The 19,726-nt window shown below is 37.8% G+C and overlaps 3 protein-coding genes and 1 long non-coding RNA gene across 5 annotated transcripts; 2 read left to right on the forward strand and 2 right to left on the reverse strand.

The window, feature by feature from the left end:
* The first annotated feature begins 1,151 nt into the window (after positions 1-1,151).
* LOC103442534 (calcium-dependent protein kinase 24-like) lies at positions 1,152-10,841 on the forward strand. Of its 2 annotated transcripts, XM_070805349.1 has the most exons (9): positions 1,152-1,641; positions 7,775-8,593; positions 8,723-8,846; positions 8,924-9,067; positions 9,220-9,372; positions 9,509-9,624; positions 9,726-9,893; positions 9,999-10,232; positions 10,493-10,841. In XM_070805349.1, the coding sequence occupies exons 2-9, from the start codon at positions 8,063-8,065 to the stop codon at positions 10,634-10,636; spliced, it is 1,614 nt and encodes a 537-aa protein (XP_070661450.1). In that variant the 5' UTR covers positions 1,152-1,641; positions 7,775-8,062; the 3' UTR covers positions 10,637-10,841. The 2 variants fall into 2 exon arrangements, with proteins under 2 accessions (XP_070661450.1, XP_008379556.2); XM_008381334.4 differs by lacking the exon at positions 1,152-1,641 and having other exon boundaries at positions 4,794-8,593.
* On the reverse strand, positions 2,422-4,429 carry LOC139188171 (uncharacterized). The gene is made up of 4 exons (XR_011571405.1): positions 4,280-4,429; positions 4,024-4,144; positions 3,533-3,599; positions 2,422-2,730 (listed from the first exon to the last, which is right to left on the reverse strand). It is a non-coding gene; the product is annotated as an uncharacterized lncRNA (long non-coding RNA).
* Positions 10,842-12,346: 1,505 nt separating the features above from the next.
* LOC103442536 (beta-glucuronosyltransferase GlcAT14A) lies at positions 12,347-16,324 on the forward strand. The gene is made up of 4 exons (XM_008381336.4): positions 12,347-13,702; positions 14,644-14,719; positions 14,898-15,013; positions 15,689-16,324. Exons 1-4 carry the CDS (start codon positions 13,102-13,104, stop codon positions 16,195-16,197), a joined length of 1,302 nt encoding a protein of 433 aa, XP_008379558.1. The 5' UTR covers positions 12,347-13,101; the 3' UTR covers positions 16,198-16,324.
* On the reverse strand, positions 16,215-18,568 carry LOC103442535 (formiminotransferase cyclodeaminase-like protein). The gene is made up of 3 exons (XM_008381335.4): positions 18,416-18,568; positions 16,964-17,378; positions 16,215-16,826 (listed from the first exon to the last, which is right to left on the reverse strand). The coding sequence occupies exons 1-3, from the start codon at positions 18,437-18,439 to the stop codon at positions 16,336-16,338; spliced, it is 930 nt and encodes a 309-aa protein (XP_008379557.1). The 5' UTR covers positions 18,440-18,568; the 3' UTR covers positions 16,215-16,335.
* Positions 18,569-19,726: the final 1,158 nt, after the last annotated feature.

The following is a 19,726-nucleotide window of genomic DNA, read 5'->3' on the forward strand; positions in this document are numbered from 1 at the left end:
ATGTGAGATGTATTAAGATAATTTTTAATTGAAAAACCAAATATGAGATGTATTAAGTATGTTGGATTTATTCAATAATATATATTGTTAATATAATCTCTCAAAAAATAAAATAAATTGTATATATAGAAGCCAAGGAGGCCATGACCTCGATGGTCAATTAGAGCATCTACACCACGAACCCAAAAAGAAAATTCCCCTAGCAGTCAACAATTGCAAGGGCTTGCATCCTACTTGAAGCCCAACAGACAAGCGGCACTACGTGAAGCGCAGATTTGTTCCAACCTTAAGTTGTTCTCTAGCTTTCTCACTTTTCCACCCACGTAGCTCTTTGTGAGGCTTTACTTTAAAAAAAAAATTTCAATTCAACAGTTATGATTAAACCAACTTTAAAAAAATTAATAAAATCACAAAAATTACCAAAAAACAAGAAAAATACCTACAAAGTTCAACACATTTTCAAATTAAATGTTTAAAATTATTCAAAAATCTACGGCGACAAAGATATGTGGTGATAAGATGAAGAAAACATTAAAAAATAAAAAATATATGTTTGTGAATAATAATTGTCCTTGACCTTTCTCCTTCCAAACTAATGGACTTGCATAAAAGCAAGTACTTTCCAGAGTAAAAGTAAGGACAATTTTATTGCCATTCCCCTCGAATTGCCATTGATCTTACCAACTGGTTGAGATGCTGTTCTGCTACCATATTGTCAACGCATATATTTTTTGTTAATGCTGTCTATATTGAATGTGCAACTATTTTTCTTTTTTGTCAAGATTGAAATGATATTAAATCCGAATAGACACATTCACATCGGAAGTTAGAGTATTAAAAAATCATTATGGTTCAACACAATCCCAAATATGGAGACCACTCATTCGAGAAACAAAAGAAACCACTAGATGTGCTACCTTATTACACGCTTTATGAGCAAAAATAAACTATACTGACCTCAGTTGTTGTTGAATACATTGTATTGTATATGAAAAAGAATATATACCTCCAATAACACCATTAAAAGACGTGATCCCATTAAGCATTTCCATAAGGCTTTTGAAGTTCGTTTCCAATTGAACAAAATTAAAATATTTCGCTCCACGCAAGCCATCATAACATCCCGTATTGCTTCGGCATCTGCCATCAAATTGGACTCACAGAGGATGTTTCCCAAGCCACCTGCCCCTCTGAAGATTCCTGCAAAATCACAGGCAACCCAACTATATCCTCCCTTCCCAGTTTCTTTTACCCAAGCACCAACACAATTGACTTTGATTGTACGAAACAGAGGCTGCACCCAACACGTAGGATGCTTCTCCACCCTCTCCGCTTACCGTCGCGGTTCGTTCCATCTCATCTTATGCTCACTTTGTAACTCATCAACTTCAAGCCACTGTTGTTGTACTAATCTCAATGCCTCCATAGGCTCCACGATTTGCTTTTCAAAAATCAAACTATTCCTACACTTCCACAGACAAACAACTAGCAATCTCTTCTTCTCAATGAAGCAAACCCTAAATCCCTAATGGATTCAGCGCACATAAGGGTCAGAATTGGATCACCTCAAAGCTAAAGAGGAGATGCAGATATGCAGAGATGAGATTGGGCTTCGTCTTCGTCTTCGCCTCATCAGACGAGGTAATTACTAATTAACATCTACATAATATTTTATTTGTTTTAGTACGAAACTGAATTTTATTTCGTAATTGAAAAGTATTTTAAAAATCGAATTAATCAACTTTGTAACTAATTTTTATTCTTGTTTTCAAATAAAATTTAAATTTTGGGCAGAAATCTCATTAGATTACACAAGGTGAAGACTCGAGGCAACCACCAACGACCGGAATTAATATTTTTCGCGAGTTTAGTGATTTGCTATTCTCTTGGTAGCTATTTTTCATTCTATTGGATCACTGTCACATTCAGGTTACATAAGGTTGAGACTAGACGGAACCACCAACGACCGGAAACAAACTAAAACTAAAAGAAAATGAAACATGAATCACCTAATGTAATTTATTTGACAAAAAAACCTAATGTAATTTATGTAACTAAGCCAAAATGCAGCTATTAAGCAGAAACATTCAAACAAATTGAGACCAGCATGCCAAATAAGTCAAATTTTCAAGAGAACTAACATGAAGCCATACGGACCAATTGTAGGTCAACTTCAAGCCAGCAAGTTTATTAATTGATCGAATCAGATGGTCTAAACACAAGAACCACAACTTCACAAGGCATCGAAAAGTTTAGTATGCACTATTTATTTTATTGATGGAGGTGGAGATTCGAACTTGAAGCATCGCGGTATTGAAAAGTTTAATACTCACCCTCACACAACCTGTGTGGCCAAACCTACAATTCTGAGAATATGGTGGAACATGAGAGTTTTGGAAAGGCAGCCAAGGAGTGTGAGAGAATAACTGACACACCCTGATCCGGAGGATCCAGGTGTGCTGGCCGTCACGTGGGCGTGACGTAACCATAAGCACGACACGGAAGCGTAACAACAACATAAATCAACAGAAATTCAAACCAAACTCAACATAACCACATACGGACATAACCGGACGAGTTACAAGTAAACACATAAGTTCAGAGCATAGGTTAACTGCAGTCAAGTAGGACTAAAATAAGAATACATCACCCTCAGGTGAGTCCTACATGTCCCAAATCTGTCAGAAAGCCGGAAAGGACCTCGTGAGCCAACCACCGCTAAACTAGAACCTGGAGGGGCGCAAAACAAAATGAGTGGGTCAGTAAAACAAATTAGTTTTGCAAAACATTTCATTAAAACAGTTATATCCCCTCGCCGTAAAAACCTGTATACTTTCCCAGAAATATATAACCATATAAAATCTCAACATTTAAATCTCAAATCTTTAACATTTTCAAGAAAACATGCCATGCCATAAATCAAAATATAAATCAGGTGAAATAAGGAATCAATCGGAGACCCTGCAGTTGGTCCTATACGATTAATTCAATAGCTCAAAATCCCACTAAGCCGGAGTCACCACAGTGACCTGTACGGCCCTACTCTGCACATCACTCGGAACTACGTAAGGTAGTCTATACGATGATAGGTGTAAAAATACGCTCTAGTGCTTCTCTCATCATATCATCAGCGCGCATATCTAAGGTCACCCACCAGTCGGAACCCCTCTAATGGTCTGTACGACTGGCATGTCGGAACCCTCACATGGTCTGTACGACATCCACCTACTTGGATCCAAGGCGAGCGTGCGGTGTGGTGAATAAAATAAGCACTAACACCTAGGGTGCAGGTTATGAGCTCAAAACATCTCAACAACAATTCAATGAATAAATGAACTCACCTGACTTACCTGTGCCTCCACAGCACCATGCAACATGTATGCATCATATATCAATCATATAACTCATATGAAATTCACATTTTCCAAATAATTCTATGCATGGCATTTTCAAAACATAATTTCTCATAAAAGCATTTTTCTGGGAAAAACAATAGTATATAGGTAATACGAAAACAAAACTGCCCACTCACTGATAAGTCGACGGGTCGTAACCCCCGTGGCGTCCCTGGATGCGGTCGTCCTCGTGATACGTCTCACCTATATGAGAAACAACTATAAAAACGTTAATTTTAAACACATCACCAATAATTCGAAATAACTTCTCATACGATGCTCAATTTTGGTATATGAATATACCACATCGACCTACTCGACGTCACGAGCGTCGGGATATTTTTAGAAAAATTTTTGGAAGCCCCACGCGCCCCCACGCGCCACACGTGGCACGGGTCTACGCGCTGGCCACGCGCAGCACGTGCAGTGCACGTGTCATCTTCCTCGCAGGGCCTCGCCGGACTGGTTCTCCGGTGGCCGGACTCCGGCCGAACTCCGGCCGATTTTCAAACTCACTGTTCTCCTTCGTTTTTCACCCATTTTCTTCGTATTTTATACCAAATTGAAGCCCTAAGAGTGCACTATCACGTTGGACTAGTTTTAGGGCCTAAAAACTACGAAATCTCACCTTGCAAAAACCAAGGGTTCGGCCAAACTTGAAACCTACGATCCCGGCGTCCAAAATTCTCCAACGAACGTCCCCGAGCTTCCTTAGGACCTCCTAAAGCTCACCACAAGCTTGAAATCTCCTGAAACACAACATTTTACGTTCGCATGAACAGTACCTCAAAAATGGAGGTTCGGGATCTACGTGAAATCGAAGGTTTCACTTCCTAAAACTAGTACCAATGAACTCAGGACGTCAAAACGATGAAGATACATACCTTATTTGCCCCGATCCGTCAAGTTTTGAAGGGTTTTGGTGGTGGTCCGTACGATATGGGTGTGTGAGGGTGTGAGTTCGTGAGGGAGAGACAGAGACAGGGAAAGCACGGGGAAAGGAGAGGGAGAGAGGAAGGTCATGTGTGGTCCAAATTAATCCACACCCTCCATTTCATCCTAACCAATTATACCAAAAATCAATTTCCAATAAAATCCCATCCAACCAATGCTATTTTCAAAATAACGTTACGTACCTACGTACCTTAATGTCCAATAAGGGCAATTCTGTCATTTCACATTCCCGTCAAAAGTACCTCCGGAACGGGCTGTGACAATAACAAATATTTCAACTGTGAGAGAAATAACAAATATTGCAAGTAAGCATATAATATTGTTAATCTTTCTTGTTCGATCAGTTTCTTATTTGTACACACTAAAATTAGAGAATATATTGTTCATTTTAAGGTTGAATTGAATCAAACGTACCGTTTATAATGCAGAACGACAAAGTGATAGAGGAGATGTAAAAAACACATAAGGCTTGACAAAAAAATGATAGAAGAGCAATGCTCAATTCTTCATTACCATAAAATTATAATTCCAAATTGTCCCCTTTAGCATATCAAACTCCCTCCCTAATATACTAGTGTGCCAAAACATCTTCATCAATGCAAATATAACTCCCTAGGCCACCGAAACATATTAAATGACAATTGTTCCACCTAGCCACTTAATTTAAAACACAACTTACAATGTATCAAAATTACTTTAAAACATTACATCACAACCTAAGATACATGAATCTCAAATTAATAATTAACGGAATGGATGAACACCAAAATACCAAAAGCCCCGTTGATTAAACTCCTTATTCACTACATCAGACTCTTCGGGTGAGAAAGAACTCATCCCCGAGTTCACTAATTTCAAGCCAAGCTCTTTCCAAATCGCCGAGTTCAGAAACCATGTTGCCTCACTTCTCTTTCTTTTTTTCTTTGAACTAACAAAAATATTACTTGAATGGCAGAAACAAAGATTCATTCTTTCCCAAAATTGTAGTAACCTACATAACTCTTCACGAAAGATATAAGGTATCAAAATCATAATTAACTCTTTCCTTGCATTCAAAGAGTTGTTGATGGATCCATAGATAAAGTCATACCAAATGGAATCATAAAACTGAAAGTTAGGAACCTTTTCCTCAACTGTAGGCAAATAAGTAGTATAATATGTAAAGTTTGAAGCATCCAGGGAAATAATATTATAGGGAATCAGGTCCACACTCATTGTTCCATCTCTCCCATGAACCAAGAAGACGTCATTAGAGCTACTTGATGGATTGGCAAAACCTTTTGCTTCGGGATCCCCCTTTGAGCAAGACATGAAATTGTGCAGAGAAACTGATTCGCTAGCATCAGATATATCAATTGATGAATAACCTAGCTTGTTGTGATGAAGAGATTCATCTGTGACCTCTTTTTTGGACATGTATCTCCATCTTCAGGATATTCATCATAGATAGGTGGTAAGGTACAATCATAAGTATAGCCCAATTCATCATTATCGAACTCATTAAAAAAAATAAGTGATACTAATGGGGTTACCTTTAAATCTGAAACTTTAGGCATCACCATTTGTTCATTTTGATAAGTATTTGGGTTCACCTTATCAGATTCGCATCTGACGGTGCAAGACCTAGCATCTTCAAGCTAACTACCAAACCTTGACATTTGGGTAGTCCACCATCGTTGGTTGTGCTTTTTGCGTTTTGATCCACCAGGCTTCCTTCGAGCTTCTAGGCGTTCAATTCGCAAGGCAAGCAACTCGATTTCTTGTCGCAGCTCTTGAATTTTGTCATCTCTTTCAACTCTCAGATCTCCAGGCTCTTGGTTACCACGCCTTCCTCTACCTTTCTTGAGACCTTTGGTTTTTCTTGCATCAAGTGGCATCAGAGCAGGTTTTTCGCTGCAGTTAGAAGATTATGGCTGATATTTTTCATCTGTTTAAACATCAAATGGTTGAAGAGATTAGCTTGGTTGATTGGAATTCTCCACCAGTTTATGACAAGTATGTTGATGACGACATGGAAGAGATTAAGATGATGTATCGACATCTCACCAATCAAATTTCTCGCATCAAAAATCGACGATGAGGCGTTGTGGTTTCCGAAGGGGAGGGAGGCATTTGTTTGCAATGTGTTGACCATTTTCATGATTACGCTCCGTGGTTTGAGTCAACTGAAGAAGGAGATTGGTGTTCAATAGTTTACAATGAATTGGCACAAGATACGGTTAGTTTGAATTATCTTAGTTCAAATTATGGGTGTGAAAATATTGAGGCTTCGTCTTTGATTCATTTGAGTATGCCTCCCTTATTTGATCGTTGCTTGAGTAATTGTGAAATTTGTGATGGTTTTAGCTTGAGTAATAACAAAAGTTTCGGTGGGAGAGAAGAAGGGTTTTCATCTCACGAATCTTTGAAGGAAGTCGGTGACGTTGCTGAAGTGGGAGATATCAAATTTCAAGATATTGTTGATGTGAAAGAAGATACTACTTATGAAATACCTTGATTTTATTGGTTTTGATATTTTTAATTGGAAGGCTTCTCAAGTTTTAGTTGATTTAGTCAATCAAATGAAGATTGATATCAGTTGGATTGCAAGATTTTTCATGGAGCATGAATGTAGCACTTCAAGAATAAGAAAATATTCCAAGTACTTATTCACGTGGAAAGCCAAAAATCAATTTCAAGATTATAACGGAGTCAACAAAGATTTAAACTCGAGGACGAGTTTATTCAGAGAAGAGGAGAATGATGCAGTAACCAAGGCTCTCATGCATGTATTGGAATCTACCAAGAGTCTCATGCATATTGGAACCATCAAATATATTTAATTGAGTTTTAGAGCAACACAAATAGTTAAGTAGTCATTTAAGAACATTTTAAATATTTTTGGGGTAGAGCACAAGTCCAATTCGGACTAGAGTTTCATGGTGTTGTATTCCTTATAAATATATGTACTAAACCCTTGAGAAAGGAGACTTTAATGAATTAAAATATATTTTGTTTTGTGCAATTGAAGTGAGTGATTTCTCCTTCTAAAATCAAGCATTTGGCTTGGTTGTGTGAGCGAATCCACGATTAGCGACGTGAGTGAGCTCCGTTGCCCCTGGTTGAGTGATTCCCAGGTTATCTATCCCTCATCTTTTCGAGATCCTTGGTCTTACCTGCATCAGTTTAACTGTTGATTTGATAATTCGCAAATTTGAATGTAGAACGATCTACCCCTATAATGTTATGTATTTAACTCAACCTGTTTGTTATTATACGTGGTCATATGCCATCTAAAGAAAGCTAGTGATTGATGGTTATGCCATCTAAAGAAAACTAGTGATTGATGGTTATGAGGCTATATTTTCTTAATTTATGCAAATTAATAATTTTGATTAACAAAATACCAAGCAACGACCACACTTGACTTCGGTTGACGGCGTTAGTTCTCAGGGCTACCAAATGACACAGATTGACGACGGGGATATACCTAACGACAGTAAAGCTGTGCCGTCAAGTGTAACGGTAACAAAACAACCCTAAGAAAATGGCGGGACGCCTTAAAACCAAAACCAACTGTTTTTCAAAACTATTCCCAGACGCAAACATTTCCCAAAATTAGTGTCCCTCTTCAATCTCTCTCTTTCTAGCATTCTGCCTCTCTCTCCCTCTCTCTCTTCCCATGGGATCGATGTTGCAGATTTAATTGACCAAATTACCCCTTCCTCATTCCCATGGGAAGCTGCGTATGCACACCTGCGAAAGCAGGTTTCCACCACAGACGAAGAGACATCATCAAACCTTTACCTCAAAGCAGTGTACACGACTCGTCGCCACGCAGGTCGTTCGTTGCACCGGTTCCCCACCACAGCACTATTATATGGGTGCTGGACAAGACTGCCGGTAATGACATCTTCGGCAAGTACCAGTTTGGCAATGAATTAGGGCGAGGGGAGTTTGGAATCACCTACAGATGCGTCCACAGGGAGACGGGGGAGGCTTTTGCGTGCAAGACCATATCGAAGAGCAAGCTGAAGACGGAGATTGATGTCGAGGATGTGAGGAGGGAGGCTGAGATCATGCGCCGTTTGCCTAAGCATCCGAATATTGTCTGCTTCAAGGAGGCTTATGAGGATAGGGAGGCAGTTTATCTTGTCATGGAGCTTTGCGAAGGCGGCGAGCTCTTTGATAGGATTGTGGCAAAAGGGCATTACACGGAGCGAGCTGCCGCCACTGTTACCAGGACAATACTTGAGATTTGCCAGGTATAGATATATATATATATATATATATATATATATATATATATATATATATATAATATCTTTGAGTTCCGTTCTCTTGAAGTTGTCAGGCTGTTTTATCTAATTGATCATTATTATTATTTTTTGCAGGTATGCCACAAGCATGGAGTGATACATAGGGACCTGAAACCAGAGAATTTCCTTTTTGCAGATGGTAGTGAAAATGCAGAATTAAAGGCAATTGATTTCGGCCTCTCTATATTTTTCGAACCAGGTATCGTACAAAACATGACCTCTCTTTATTATTGCTTTTTCAAATGTTGATTTCGAATCTTGAAAATATTTTGGTAGGTCAGAGATTCAACGAAATTGTTGGAAGTCCATATTACATGGCTCCGGAGGTGCTACGGCGTAATTATGGGCCGGAAGTTGATGTTTGGAGTTCAGGGGTTATCCTTTACATCCTACTTTGTGGAGTGCCTCCATTTTGGGCAGGTAAATTCGTTTTAAATTTTGGTTGTGGTTGAATTTATTTATTTTTTCTTCTCAAGAATCTGGTTAACTTCAGTGCATATGATATACAAAAAAAATGAGTGAATATATTGTTTTCGAGATGCTTTCTAATGTTGGGTTTATACCTAGTCCAGAAACTGAGGAAGGAATTGCACAGGCTATTGTTCGGGGTACAATAGATTTCGAGAGGGAGACATGGAAAAATGTTTCGGAGGAAGCAAAAGAACTAGTGAGGAGCATGCTTGATCCAAATCCTTGCAACAGGCTCAAAGTTGAAGAAGTCCTAGGTACGTATATGAGCAAAAAATATAGTATACAATGGCTCTGTTTCTTTCACTTAGCATGTCTTTGAAAGTGCAGTAGTTGTTCTCAAGTGGAGTTCTTAAAAATTGTACTAACCATTCCCTATCATTTTATATGAAGATCATCCGTGGATAAGAAACGGGAATCAAGTTCCTAATGTTCCTCTGGGAGAAAATGTCACATTAAGGATCAAGCAGTTCTCGTTAATGAATAAGTTCAAGAAGAAAGTTCTTAGAGTACGCAATTTCCCGAATCTCTTTTCTTTCACTAATTGTTAAAGGTGGTTCTTTGATGCTTTCACAAGCCTCGTTAACTGTTGAATTATTCATAACTTCAGGTGGTGGCGGATAACTTGCCAGAGGATCAAATAGATGGAATCAGACAGATATTCGAAATGATGGACATTGACAACAACGGAAACTTGACTTTTGAAGAACTTCGAGATGGTCTTGTGAAGATCGGACACAATGTCGCTGATCCTGATGTGCAGATGTTGTTGGATGCTGTGAGTTTATTTTGCTCTAACGCCTTTTTTTTTTTTTTTTTTTTATATCTCTTTTCATTTTCACGTTCTACCATATCTAACAATCTCTCTGTACATATTTAAAAGGCGGATGCTGATGGAAATGGCACACTGAGCTGCGATGAATTCGTTATGGTGTCTGTTCACTTAAAAAAGATAGACAGCGATGAATTTCTCCATCAAGCTTTTGGCTATTTCGACAAGAATAACAGCGGATATATTGAGTTCGATGAGCTGAGAGAAGCATTGCTGGATGACAAACTTGGTCCAGATAACGAGCAGGTTATCCAAGACATCATATTTGATGTTGACTTGGACAAGGTAATTAATTTTCAAGTATATCCATTTGGATTCTTACAAATCTACCAACTTAATATGCTTTCTGATTTATACTATTGGTACCAACTTAAGTTTTCTGCTGTTTGATATTACTAACACAAGTTTTAGAGTTTAGGATTAAGGTCGTAGCAGTCTGTGAACACAGTACGAACGATGTCCAGAAAATGAAGAGTTAAGTTGGTACCATAGTAGTATACTTGCAGACTTACACATGTTAACGATTTTGATGTGTGTTTTAATAGGATGGGCGAATAGGTTTTGAAGAGTTTAAAGCAATGATGAAAACTGGCATGGACTGGAAAATGGCTTCTCGTCAATATTCGAGAGCATTGCTAAATGTACTTAGCCGTAAGTTGCTGAAAGACGAATCGTTACAAGCGAACTAACGAGGAATCAGAGCTGCTTTTGAATCATGCATCTTGTCCTCCCAAAAATTTATGACTGAACAAAATTGATTGTCGACTATTAGTGTTTTGAAAAACTTGATCATTGTTTAACTTGTGTACAGTGAATTCCTTTCATACAAAGGAAGTGGCAGATGACTTTTGGGAATGTAAGTATTAGTGAAATAATGAGCTTTTGTAGTCTAAATGCCAAGTTTAATTTTCTCCGTCGATCCAAACATATATACTTTCTTGGGAGTTGAAATACTTTATCAAATCTTTCCTTTACTGTATCTTTTGTTTCATTTTCTTCATCAATCCAAACATATATACTTTCACAGAAGTTGAAATACCTTATCAAATGTTTCCTTAACTGTATCATTTGTCTCATTTCCTCTTAAACAATTAATGACACTTTTTTATTATGGTATGACCAAGACAGTGACGGGTTTTCGCCCTTGCTCAGGGTGGAGCAACAAAAGTTTTGAGAGTTTACGAGAGTGCTTTGTGTGACTTGACTTCACCCAAATTAAACAAACTAAGACCACAAATTATGTTCATGACCTACTTAGTTACAAGTTCAAGCTACTAGGTTAGCTTAGTTACAAGGTTACTAGGAATAGTAATATCAAAGTGTCCATGGAGCAAGTCCCTTTAAGCATATATGCAAAGTATATACATGTTCTCTTATTTTTCCACGAGGGATTTTAATTAAATTAATAATCACAATTTCCGTATACCAAGTGGTATTTTTATTTCTAATTGAAAGATGTTTGAAATTTGATATTTTTGAATAATGATTTTATTAGAAGCACTCTTTAATTGCGAAGCAAAATGTAAAAATTAATGTATAACCAGAACAAAAATAGAGACTTCAATTTTTTATTTTTGGTTGTGGATATCAAGGATCCTCACCACAAGATGTATCATATATGTGAGTCACACCTTACAATATATAGATTTTGTTTACGACATAATCATTTCATATAGTTAAGGTGATCTATAGTCAAAATCTGGAAAAGGATCCCGCTTCATAGAGTTAAGGTGATCCATAGTAATCTGGAAAAGGATCCGGCGGTGATCTATAGTAATCTGGAAAAGGATCTTTGCCGGATTTTTTTTGTTTTGGAAATCTTATGATTTGGATCGTTCATCGTATATTGTGCGTTCAGAAATCATTTTAAAATTTAAAATTAAATATATAAATAGTATCTAACAAAAATTGACCTCACGATGTACAATGAACGATTACGATCACGAAATTCTTAGAATCTCCCGGGAAAGAATGATCATTTTCCTCAAAATCTCACCTAACTTTTCATTTCATTTAAGTATGGGGTCATGGCTTATTAACAAGGAGCTCAAATCATATGCACTTTATTATTATAATTATTATTTAAACTTTATGCTCTTATTTTGAATGTGATTTTTTTTTGTGACACTTATTATTCATAGAAAATCATAGAAATACCATACACAAAATAGATGCAGAAGATTTGAACTCATTTTACCCCATATGTAAAGGTTTAATGTCATAATTCCTCAAAATAAAAAAAAAAAACTATGTGAACAATATAGTGTTTTTCAATATTGATTAAAGTAATAGAGGTGGGGTACATCTATGGTGTCATCACTTGTTGCTTGTACATTCATTTTCCTATAATCTATAGACTAATTTACTATAAACAATTATCAATTTTGCTTAATTAAACTCTGCTTTTGCCCACAGTTAAAGCAAAGTATTCATACTTATTCACCCATTATTTCCCCTCTCTCTCTCTCTCTCTCTCTCTACCCCAATTTTATCAGAAAGCTGCCAAAATTCATCACTTAAAGCCTTTTGATTTCTCAGTCCCAAGCTTTCTCTTGTTTCTGAATCTTTTCTAGGACCTCTCTACCTGAGTAAGCATTTCCTTCTCTCTCTATCTCTCACTTTCTCTCTCTGCCAAACTCCATTGCTTGAAGCTTCTATGCTTAGAACTTTGGTTTTGTCTTCAATTTGGGTAAGTTAGATCTGGGTTAGTTAAGCGAAAGGGACGTTTTCCATTCATGGAACTCTGAACTAACTCCCATGGATTTAAATTCGTTTTGACGTTACTCCTCGGTGCCAACGTATCACTGTAAGCATCTATTTTCTCTCTGAATATATGAAGTATACATTTTTTCACATGCCCTTTTGGCCGTCGTAGCTCCTCAATGCCAAAAGTTCTGTAATTTATGCAATTTTGATCGGAACCCATGTATTTATTGCAAAAAATTGTTAACCCCCAGCTTAGATGTTATTCATTTGCTCATTAAAGTGGCGTTTTTGGGTTCCGTAACCGACCCTCTTTGCTCCTCTTTAGCTCTAGAATCTTCAGAATATGTCGGTTTTGCTTTGAATTTGATAAACCTTTCTGGGTTTGTGAGCTGATAGAGTTTTAGGGTTCTTAGCCGAAATTTTGTTGGATAGGAACCCGTAAACGAGTATGAGGAAGTATGTAAATCATCACTCAGCAAGGGTGATTGGTGATAGGATTTGGGCTATTCCATTCATTGCTAGCTTTATCATATTCATCACCCTCTTTTTCTCTGCCATTTCCGGGATCTTTACCGCTCCACACGCTGGAGAGAAGTTGTCATTCGACATTATTCCCTTCTCAAAACCAGATGACTCAAGTGGGTATTTTGTTGAATCTGATTTGAAAAGATCATTGGACACCAATGGGGGTTCCAAAAGTGGGGCACCTAGTTTAGCGTATCTTATATCGGGTACAAAGGGTGATAGTCATAGGATGATGAGGACTTTAAGTGCGGTGTATCATCCAAGAAATCAATATATCCTGCATTTGGATCTTGAGGCTCCGCCTCGTGAAAGGTTGGAATTGGCAAGTTTAGTGAAGGCTGATCTTACTTTTCGTGAAGTAGAGAATGTGCGTGTTATGTCTCAATCCAATTTGGTGACTTATAAGGGCCCTACGATGATTGCTTGTACTCTGCAAGCCATTTCCATTCTATTAAAGGAGAGCTCAGAGTGGGACTGGTTTATAAACCTCAGTGCATCAGATTATCCTCTCATGACACAAGATGGTTAGTATCAGACTTTTCTCTTTGCTCGTTGTTACTTTTGTTGATCATGATTCATGATCGATGTTGTAATATGATTGCATAATGTTTCCTGCCTCGATAGTTAGAGGTATTTGATACATATTTTGTGCATTGGGTAATGGTTTGGGTTGCAATTCCATTGCTTGTGTTTGAGTTTCTTTTCTTCTATATGGCCTGGTAATACGGTGCTGGCCACATTCTTCATTTTAAGAACTTTGTTTTTTTGCCTGAATTGTGAAGCAATAATAATTGTCGCAGTGTGGATTTGTGTAGCTGCATTACTTTTAATTATGACGGACTTTCTCAGAAGGGAAAGCTGGATTCTGTATTTGGTAATGGGTTAAAGTGAGTTTATTGTTGAGATTGATGGGTTGGGAATTTCAAAAGACAAAATTTTCAACCCTCTTAGTGTGGTAGCAGAGTGAGTGGCTTGCTGCTGATTCAATATATTCTGTATCTCTTACCGTGTCACAGTTGTTGATAATAATTATTGCTTGCTAATGAACCCTATGTATATAACTAAGTTTTGCCTGCTAATACACAATGCTCTATCGGTACCCCATGAATTGACATTTTTCTCGAATACCTGATGAAGTCTGTCCTCATTGACTGTTCGTCTATGAAATAGTCCTTTAAGATCCTATGTTCTAGAGTCCTCTAAGGCAGTTATCAAATGTGTACAGTGTACCATATTTTTTCGAAGATATTAGTTTGGGATATTCAGTTCTGATGCCTATCTATGCTACCTTTCATTTATGGGAGTTTTTCTGGTCCTAGGAGTGAAAACTGCTCCGTCCTGTTGGTTTACCACTGCAATCTCATGGTGCTGTTTAATTAAGCTGCACCCAGAACATTTGTTATTTAGCTTTGTGCCTGTGATACAGTCTACTCTATGTTACTTGATCGGTTTCCTAATGGTGCAGATTTGCTTCATGCTTTCTCCAATATTTCCAGAAACATCAACTTTATTGAACATATGCAGCTCACTGGATGGAAACTGTAAGTATAGCCTAGCAAGAGGGTATTTCATTTTTGCAGTTAACCATTACGTAATGGGGGTAAGGCTAGCCGACATTCACCTCTCCCAGACCCTGCGTAAAGCGGGAGCCTTGTGCACTGGGTACGACCTTTTAACCATTACGTAATCATTGTTATGCTATAATGCCTTCTTTTGCAGGAACCAAAGAGCAAAACCTATCATAATTGATCCAGGCCTGTACTTATCAAAAAAATCTGACCTTGCATCGACTACTCAGCGCCGATCACTTCCTACATCATTCAAGTTGTTCACAGGTATTTAGAATTATATATACATATATATATATATAGAGAGAGAGAGAGAGAGAGAGAGAGAGAGCACCTTTTATATATGCACACTGTATAGAGCACCCTGGATAATTGTCAGCCCATTTTCATTTATATGAGTTTTTATTGAATCTTTTTTTGTTGAATATTTATATAACATTACATATCAAACATATTTCCAAACTTATTAGTGTTAGAATGGAAATGCTTATTTTCCCCGCTTGTTTAAATCTGGCCAAGGGAGTTTTAATCATCCTACATGGGGCTAAAGTTACACCAGATTCACACTGATAGATCATAGATTGGATTGGACAGTAACCCGGAGTGAAGGTGATTCTAGTCTAATTTGCTGTGAAAAGAAATCACATGCAAATCAAACTAATATACATATTTCAACTACAAAGCCAATCTAAAAGGATCAGCTAAGACTATATTTCTGTCGAATGTTCCACCAAAACTTTCCGCTTCCTTCAGCCCCGGCAAAGGGGGGAAATAGAACAAAGATGAAAATTTTCCATGTCAAATTCCGTTTCTTCTGCAAGATAAGATTCGCTTTGCTGATTAGAAATAATCTTTATGACTTCAGTCTTCATGTTGCAATCAGCAATCAATCACTGTTTAAATAAATAGTTTCTCTTATTTTGCAATTTTCTTTGTGTGCAGGTTCTGCTTGGGTAATGCTAACGCGATCATTTCTCGAGTATTGTATATGGGGATGGGATAACCTCCCACGTACAATGCTTATGTACTACACAAATTTTGTTTCTTCTCCGGAAGGTTATTTTCATACTATTATTTGCGACAATGAGGAATATCGCCACACTGCGATAAGTCACGATCTCCACTACATTGCTTGGGACAGCCCTCCTAAGCAGCATCCCATCTCTTTGTCAATGAAGGACTTTGACAAAATGGTGAAGAGCAACGCTCCCTTTGCTCGAAAGTTTGCGAAGGATGACCCAGTGTTGGACAAAATTGATAAAGAGCTTCTAGGTCGCACAAACCGGTTTGCACCTGGGGGGTGGTGCATAGGCAGCCCTGAAGGCGGGGCTGACCCATGCTCCGTGCGTGGTAACGATTCAGTGTTTAAGCCAGGTCCTGGTTCGGGGAGGTTCCAAGAGCTGCTTCATACTCTATTGTCCGAAGATTTTCGAAAAAAGCAATGTACATGACAGAGCAGGGCTAAGAGTTGGAAAAAAACCGAAATGTAGATTAATGTAACCATAGATTTACAAGCGCGATGTAAAAAGACATTGAATTTCTTTTAGAAATATAAATAGAAGATCCAAGTTCACAATATCCACTTGCCATCATTGTTCTGCAGATGAAATTAGTTTCATGTATTTTTCAGTAATCATATCTGGTGAGTAATCAGTGAAGTACCCCTTCTCCACGTCCAACCCTTCTTGTGCCGCAAGCATCTCGACGTAGTTTTGGACGTGGTCCGCTCCGACTTGGTTGGGATCTAAGAGCATGCAAGCTATCTCCGTCGAGTCCTCACCGTGCAATAATCCTAGTGTTTGCACGGTTGGGAGTCCGCCCCCTCGGGCACTCACCATCCGTGCAATCCGTTTAGTGGCCGCGACATCCGTGGACATTATGGGAATGTTGTACAAGCCAACCCACTGACGTGCCCCGATCATTGTGATACCTCTGGCCGGAGATACGCAAGTTGGGCCTTCGTCGGGCTTTTCTTGGAGAGCATCTGGCATGAAATTTGGCCTGTAGTAGCCCAGCTCACGCCTGATCGTGTCTAGGGCCTTGCCTGTAGGGTGTGCCGCTGCATACAAGTACACTGGCACTGCAGTACAAGTTAAAAGATTAGCTTTTTATGTTTTTAATTTTTTTTGTGCTATAATCTACGCTAAATTAACCTAAATTACGGGCAGAAAGATTCGAACTCAGCATAAAAATGGTGTTCAAAACCTTAGGACTAACCTTGGAATCTATTACCAATATCGACGGCCACTGCCTTAGCAAGCCAAGCAGCTTCATCCAGAGATGCCCGAGCCAACGGGTGGAAGACAATGTCATCGACAACCCCCAACCGAGGGTGAGCGCCCGAGTGCTGCTCAAGGTTGATGGCTCCAAAGGCTGCCTCAGTCATGGCCATGACAGTTTGCTGCAAGGGGCTGTATATGGCACTTCCTGTGCTATCATGCATGACATATGACACAATAGTGTACCGGACCCTATTGTATTCTCGGTCTTCAAATTTGTTAACTATGACTGACTCCGGGTCGAGCCTAGCGGCACGCTCAATGGTGTCGAGGGCAGCGAGGTTTCGTGATTCGGATATGTAAAGCTTGCAGCAGAGTAGCATGGACTGGTCTATTGTTTTCTTCTTCTTGTCCTAGCGTCAATAATATCTCATTCACGAGTTTTAACGAGATAAAATGAAATCATACGTAAAACAATGTTTTAAGCTACTCTAATTTAACAAAAAGAAGTTCAAACTCAAGTGCAAAGGAACAAACATGCTATTTAAGTCACGTCTGCATAATAAAAAGTAGACTTTATGTCAAGTAATATAGTGGAAAATTAGAAATTAAAATGGTCTTAATCACTTGATTATTTAAGGACTTGGATTCTCTGCCCTCCAATTTCTGTGCCTTCCTCGTGCCCTTCTGTTTTTGTGGTCACGGTTAAGCCACGTCAACATTTTATATATATTTTTTTTGTTTTATTATTTTTATAAAAAAATAATATAAAATATTAACGTGGCTTAACCGTGACCACACAAAACAGGAAGGCACGGAAGGGGAAGGCAGACAATCCAAGTCCTTATTTAAAGTCAAGAAACATTAAGTAAGAATATCGTCTTCACGTGAATCACATCATGTCATGAACTTCCACTAGGATACTGACAAGTGTATGGCTATTATGTTTATTAATTATTAATAATTTAATACAGTTTCTTCTGGTTGATCATGGTTTCTCCTTCCCCGCAGGTATTAGCCCACAGAAAGCTTTGATTAACAGCTCATGGTTTTGAGGGTGACATCAATGTTACTCATTATTCATAGTTATGAGTGTTTTAAGTCGTTAAATTTGATTTTCACAATTGTTTAGGTCTTCTATTTTCAATCTCAATCATCTAATTTGTTTGTAGAACATTACAAATAAAGCCAACATAAATGATTTTAGATGTATGGTTCTTGTTCCTACAGATTAACAAATCGCACATATAATCGGTGAGAAATTAAAGATAATATTGCACACAACCGGAAAAACTTACATATCTCTTGTCAAAGAACACGTTAAATGATCACAGTGATTAAGTGACATGACCACGTGACTTAACGAGAGATACAGAAAGAGGCGATGCATGCAAGGCCGGGAAAGCCGACGCGTCTACACTCAAGAAGAAGAAGAAGAAAGAGTTGTTACCTTGCATCCTTGGCTGAAATCCATTTTCTTCTCTCTCCAATGTTTAGTCTTTGCAGCTGAAAATTATTTTCTGCTTCTTGAGATCTGATAGATTGATAAGTGCTTTTATATAAAAGCCAAGTTGACGAGTCAGCATTGACGCGGCATCCGTATCCCCGAATGTCCCCACAATTTGACAAGTCCATTCTCAATATCTAATAAATTAACAAAACCGCATGGTGAATGTATAAGCAGCTTAGCACAAAAGCTTTTTTTTTCAAGCTATCTCTAAAGATATTCTTATATTTAGCCTGCATTCTTAAATATAGCACGCTAAAATTACAGAATGTAAAAGCATATATTTTTTTTTGTTATAATTTTTCATCTTTAAATTGCTGGAAGGGAGATTCGAAAGTTAGATAGAGATATAGCACGCTTTTCTATTTAACTTGGAATAAGTTTACATCTGCAAAATGATGTAGTTTATCTATCTGCATTTTTCTGGAAACAACTCCAGAATTAGGGTTCTGATAAGACCAGAGGATTCTCACCGGATTCTCTTTGTGAGAATTATGAGAAGATCATTCAATCACATTTGTTCATCGTACATTGTATGGTTAGAAATTATTGTAATTTTTTTATTTAAAATTAAATATAAATAATACCTGATAAAAACTAACCGCACAATATACGATGACCAGACGTGATCGGAGTATCTCCGATCCTCTCTTCTGATAAGGTACCTTTTATCTTCTTTTTATGGATGTTTCCTTTAATTGAAAGGTACTCAGAAGCAGTTTTGGAGGTGGGGCTAAAACAGCCTAGGGTTAGGTAAACGTGAAAACCTAACCCCCACGCGCAACTATTAACATTGTCCTACAAATTATTGACGCATTTGTTGGATTTTAGATCAAACGGGTCGGGAGTTACATGGAAGACTCTAGTGGTTCAGAATATGTGAATTAGTACACCATTTATCTCTAAAACGGACCATGTAAGGTACTCTCTACATTAGATTACATATGAATATTTTATCAGAGATTTTTAGTATATCAATTTGTTGTGTGTGATTCGTGTTGTAGTGAATACTCGAAGATCGAGCGCTTTTAACGATTTCAAAGCAAAATTTATGTTCTTAAGTTTGACTGATTTTATAAAATTACGCGTCTCTCTATCTTATCCAGAAGTGCTCTCCCAAAGTTTTTTTTATAAAGATGTAAAGACTTCTTTTATATTAGTCATAAGATTAATCTAACAGTAAAAAAACTATTGAGTTTATATAATCTTGTTACACTAAAACAAAATCAAAACACCTAAAAAAATAAAAATAGG

Source organism: Malus domestica, chromosome 09, assembly GCF_042453785.1.
Source record: "Malus domestica chromosome 09, GDT2T_hap1".
NCBI classification, from domain to species: domain Eukaryota; kingdom Viridiplantae; phylum Streptophyta; class Magnoliopsida; order Rosales; family Rosaceae; genus Malus; species Malus domestica.